Here is a 4,321-nt window from a genome sequence, read left to right as displayed (position 1 = left end):
CAGATCAAAGAACGAACGTAATTCCCCATTCATGCAAAGTAGTCTTTTTTTTATAGAACAGAGGCATTCTGGGCCGACTACTACGACTACATGCGCATCTAGTGCAGTGGCTTGGTCTTGTCAGAGCCTTGACCATCTTCCGAAGTTCTAAATAATCTACTGATCAAAGGCTGTAGGGGCGGACTGCTCTACATTCAGCCGCGCCATAGTGACCCCCGAAGCGATCTTCTTCTAGTTGCGGGACGAAATCTGGCAGCCAATTGCTGGCTCTGAATAACCAGCCCAGCAAGAAGTTCAATTCTTCCATAACCTAAGGGGGCGGGGTTGCGCGCGAGCCGAGTGACGTAGGTGCACAAGAGTACTTCGCGTCACAACCATCTCTTTTTTATAGGTTCTACGGACCGATGCCTGCTGCTTCATCTGGGAGCAAAGAATCATAGATATGCCGGTCATTAGAAGGAAGAACCGCCATAAAAAGATTCCTCGTGTATCATCTGTAGCAAAACTATGAACGGAAGCTAGCAATCCGGACCGTATTGAAAAGGTTCCTAAGACACAGCATAGAAAAGTCACAATATTAAGAAACGAGGTCCAAGAATGAAGAAGGGGTAGAATTACTGAATGAATACGAGCTGTGGCTAATACCCGAGGCATAAAAGAAGCATTTTCTACGGGATCCCGAAACCACCAGCCACCCCGACCTAATTCATGATGAGCCCACCAACTTCCTGGCAAGATGCCTACGGTTAAAAACCACCGACATGTCAAGATCCAAATTCGAATTGGTTCCTGGTCCTGGTCAGAGACCACTGTGTTCGCGCCGGCGGTCCAAGAAAGAGGCGAAGTAGCGGTATCTTTCTTTCCATTACGAACGACACGCTTCGCCTGCTCCCTCCCCGTGTCCACTAGCGCTCCTGTCCAGAGCGAAGAGAAGGCGAAAAAGCGCCGCCGAAGCAGCATGAGCGGGCTTCTATTTCTATTGCTACGCAACAATAGAGCATAATAGCATTTTGCGCCCACATCTTTGAATTTGAGGGTAAAAAGCTCGCTTGTTATACGGGATCCGACGCATCCAGCAGAGCGAAGCAGCCTTCCATTCTTTTCGGCGGCATCCTTCCGCATTGGCGGCGAGTGGAGTGCCACAATCCCATTCATCATTTTTGATCTACATAAGCCAAAGCCCATAGCACTGGCGACGTCTCCGGCATAAATGCAAGGCGGATGTATAGCTGATATAGGATCTTGTGGAACAGGATTTGATTCTGCAAGCGGTTCGGTACGAACGAAGAAATTTCGAACAAAAGGATCGGAACTCACTGATAGGAAAGGAGAGAAAACAAAGCAATGCCAAGAGCTCCGTCAATCCGCTGTTCATCGATAGACGAAGCTCTCTCTTGATCATCTCGTGCCAGATGCAACAAAGGATGAGTCCTTTTTCCTTCTCGCGAACCACGGGAGCGCCTAGCGCCCAGAGGAGCAAAGCTCATTTTCCTTTCAGGGTAAAACGGCGCATAAAAAAGGGCTGACCCGTCAAAAGTCCGGTTCCTTCGCGAACGAAGTTCAGAATCAACAAGGGTTCGTAGAACGAAAGGAGTGTACAACTGGGGCGCAGCCCTACTTTTTTGTTCGTAACGAGGGAGAGATAGAATGGAGTTCTTCACGAAATTCAAGACAAAGGAATAAAAAATAGTTTCTCTATGGCCTCCTCGTTTTGAGACATTATGGCTTTGGAGTCGACCCCGGTAACAAAGAAGGAATCCATAAAAACTTGGGATCCGACACCATGATAAAATACTACCCTCATGATTAGACCATGTCCCTGAGATTTGATAAAAGAAAGGTGCATTAGCGGTTAATACGTTGTAATTGGAGTTGTTATTAGGAATATGACGGAACGAAAGACCAAGGAAAGAGAGAAGAATGCACCAAAATGCAGGTGCTGCACCAAACGCTGGTGGTTCTTTCTTGTTGTAAGTGAATGCAACGAAAAGACCCGGAAATAACGAATAATGAAACAATTCATATATTGACATTTCGTGCTCATTTCCAAATTTCTGCTTTGTTATTCCCATCATCCGGTAACCACAGGATGATCCACAAGAAAGGTGGCAGGATTCGAACCTATGGCCGGCCGGCCGCCCCTGACCTAAGAAGAAAAAAACTCCTTATGACCAAAGAAGGACCAGCTTACAACCTTCTCGAGCGAGAGTTCCACGATCACGACCAGCAGCAACTTGTTGGGAGTAGGGGCATCCAAGCTCCTAGCGCGGTAGAAAGGATCTCAGCTAAACGGTTACCGGTCCACCAGTCCCGCAAGGCTCTCAACGGTGAACTCCTTGGTTCGTCAACGTTTTGATCTCTGTTCTCGCGCGTGAAAAGCAGCATGCAATGTTGCCTTGCTTCACGTGAGCGCGCAGCGCTCGTGTTGCTTGAGATCCTCTCTAAACCGGCCGTGTTGCCAGCCCACGGACCCCGCTGCCGATCCGGTCGTCCATCTCGGAGTCATCAACATCTCTTTTAGAGGAGATGAGTGCCCCATAGAAAGCTTGATCTATCTGCCCCACCATTTTTTCGTATGCCTTTCGATCCTTCCAGTGAGAGACCTTCAGACCAAAGCATTGCCATTGCACGGGTACCCAATCCTACAACTTGATCAGTCTCCCATCTCCAAACGTCCGGGCGATTCAGATTAAGAAGTGAAGCCATCGTATAGCCCAACTTGTGACTATAGCTAACAAACATAGATAATAAAAAAAGGGGGATGTATAAAACCGGTATTCACTGATAGGAGTAGACTTCCGGTCGTATCTGACTTTGAAAAGCAATCATGAAAGGATCTAGACTAGGATCTTAGACTACGCTATTTTTTTTTCTTTCTTTGATTCGAAAGCATTCAAGCAAGGAAAGAAAAATGATAAAGAAGAGCGAGCATCAAACAAAGCTTCCCGTCTATGTGATTATTGAATCCCAACGTTACGAACAAAGGGAGGAGGAAACAAGCTTCAAAAGAAAAGGGCTGGGCTTATGACTGAACACAAAAAGAATTGAAATGTTGAAGATGGAATTGATCTTTGACCTTGCCGTCAAGAACTGCTGTTCAGGTTTAGGAATCATCATGTCTTTCTTTTTATTGTTGTTAGCCGATTGATTCCTTGATCTTATCCTGTGCTCGGTAATCACACTAGTAACGCAGGGAATAAAGTGAGATCCGATGTGTCGATACCGGACCTGGACACGCTAACTAAACTGCTATCTTTGGCAAGGCAATCAACGGATGCTTCTAGCGCGCCAAGGCATTGTTTTTTTCCTTGCTAGTTAGCTTCGCTAGCTTGCTGGCTAGTTTTCTTTGCTCTAAATTGACCACTCACTACCTTGAAACAACTCGGACTATTCTTATGTAAAAGACACTACACCTTGAATCCTACTTCTCTCGAGTTGGAAAGGACTGTTCGTGTCGCTACTAGGTAAATCAATTCAGAGGTCGATTCCGATGCAGACTGGGCTTGAGATCCCACTGATCGTCGCTCTACAACTGCTTACTTTTTTTTTTAGGTGACTCACCTATCTCTTGGCGCAGTAAGAAACAAAGCGTAGTGTCCCGATCAAGTACATAAGCAGAATACCGAGCCATTGCTTAAACTACTTCTTCACTTCTTTGGCTAAGGTGCTTACTCACGGATCTAGGAATTACCCATTATGGTGCTACTCCGCTCTTTTGTGAGAATCGCAGTGCTATTCAGATAGCCCACAATTCTGTGTTTCATGAGGGCACCAAACACATTGAGACTGACTGTCATTTTATTCGTCAGCATATCCATAGTGGTACTATCAATCTTCTTTCCATCTCCTCTGCGGATCAACTAGCTGATATTTTCACTAAAGCACATCCACCTGGGCGTTTCAGTGACTTAGCTTCCAAACTCAAGTTGGTCTCAAAATTACCATCTTAAGTTTGAGGTGGGATGTTAATGTATATTGTATATAGTGTTAGTTTCTAGTAGTAGTGTTTGTAGTAGTCCCACATTGGTTCTCAGTCTTTGGCCTCCTGTTTCTTGTATACTAGAAATAGAGTGAGTCACTCTTGTCTCATTTTCTCTATCAATGAAATCATAGATCATTCCATGAATTATCAAAAAGAATCCCTCTCTCTTAATGACTCTTCTTAGGGAGTAGAATCTGTTGCCTAGGAGCTCAGAGAAAGGTAGCGAAGTAATATTTTCTTTTGAAAGCAAAGAGGAGTGGAGTGGCGGTCGCGCAAGCAAGCGAAGTATAATAAGCCAAAACGATTATGCAACTTGGCCCCTTCAACTACTTAGGCGCA

General features: G+C 45.5%; 3 protein-coding genes across 3 annotated transcripts in view; 2 read left to right on the top strand and 1 right to left on the bottom strand.

Moving 5' to 3' along the window:
- Positions 1-226: 226 nt before the first annotated feature.
- LOC125313366 (cytochrome c biogenesis CcmF N-terminal-like mitochondrial protein 2) lies at positions 227-866 on the bottom strand. The gene is given in 3 exon segments (XM_048273139.1): positions 227-666; positions 668-701; positions 808-866. Coding segments are annotated over 3 exon segments (465 nt in total). The 3' UTR covers positions 227-294.
- Positions 867-1,210: 344 nt separating this feature from the next.
- LOC115733403 lies at positions 1,211-1,428 on the top strand. Its single transcript, XM_030664058.2, is given in 2 exon segments — positions 1,211-1,331; positions 1,334-1,428. Coding segments are annotated over 2 exon segments (216 nt in total).
- A 739-nt stretch (positions 1,429-2,167) lies between these two features.
- LOC125313368 (uncharacterized mitochondrial protein AtMg00530) overlaps positions 2,168-4,321 on the top strand; it is a 3,372-nt gene continuing 1,218 nt past the window's right edge. The window contains 1 exon segment of the mRNA XM_048273141.1: positions 2,168-2,269. Within this exon segment, the coding sequence (XP_048129098.1) occupies positions 2,168-2,269 (102 nt within the window).

The sequence above is a fragment of the Rhodamnia argentea genome, unplaced genomic scaffold, assembly GCF_020921035.1.
Source record: "Rhodamnia argentea isolate NSW1041297 unplaced genomic scaffold, ASM2092103v1 Rarg_v2.18, whole genome shotgun sequence".
NCBI classification, from domain to species: domain Eukaryota; kingdom Viridiplantae; phylum Streptophyta; class Magnoliopsida; order Myrtales; family Myrtaceae; genus Rhodamnia; species Rhodamnia argentea.
The sequence above is the reverse complement of the archived record's forward strand: the minus strand, read 5'-3'. Positions and strand labels throughout refer to the sequence as shown.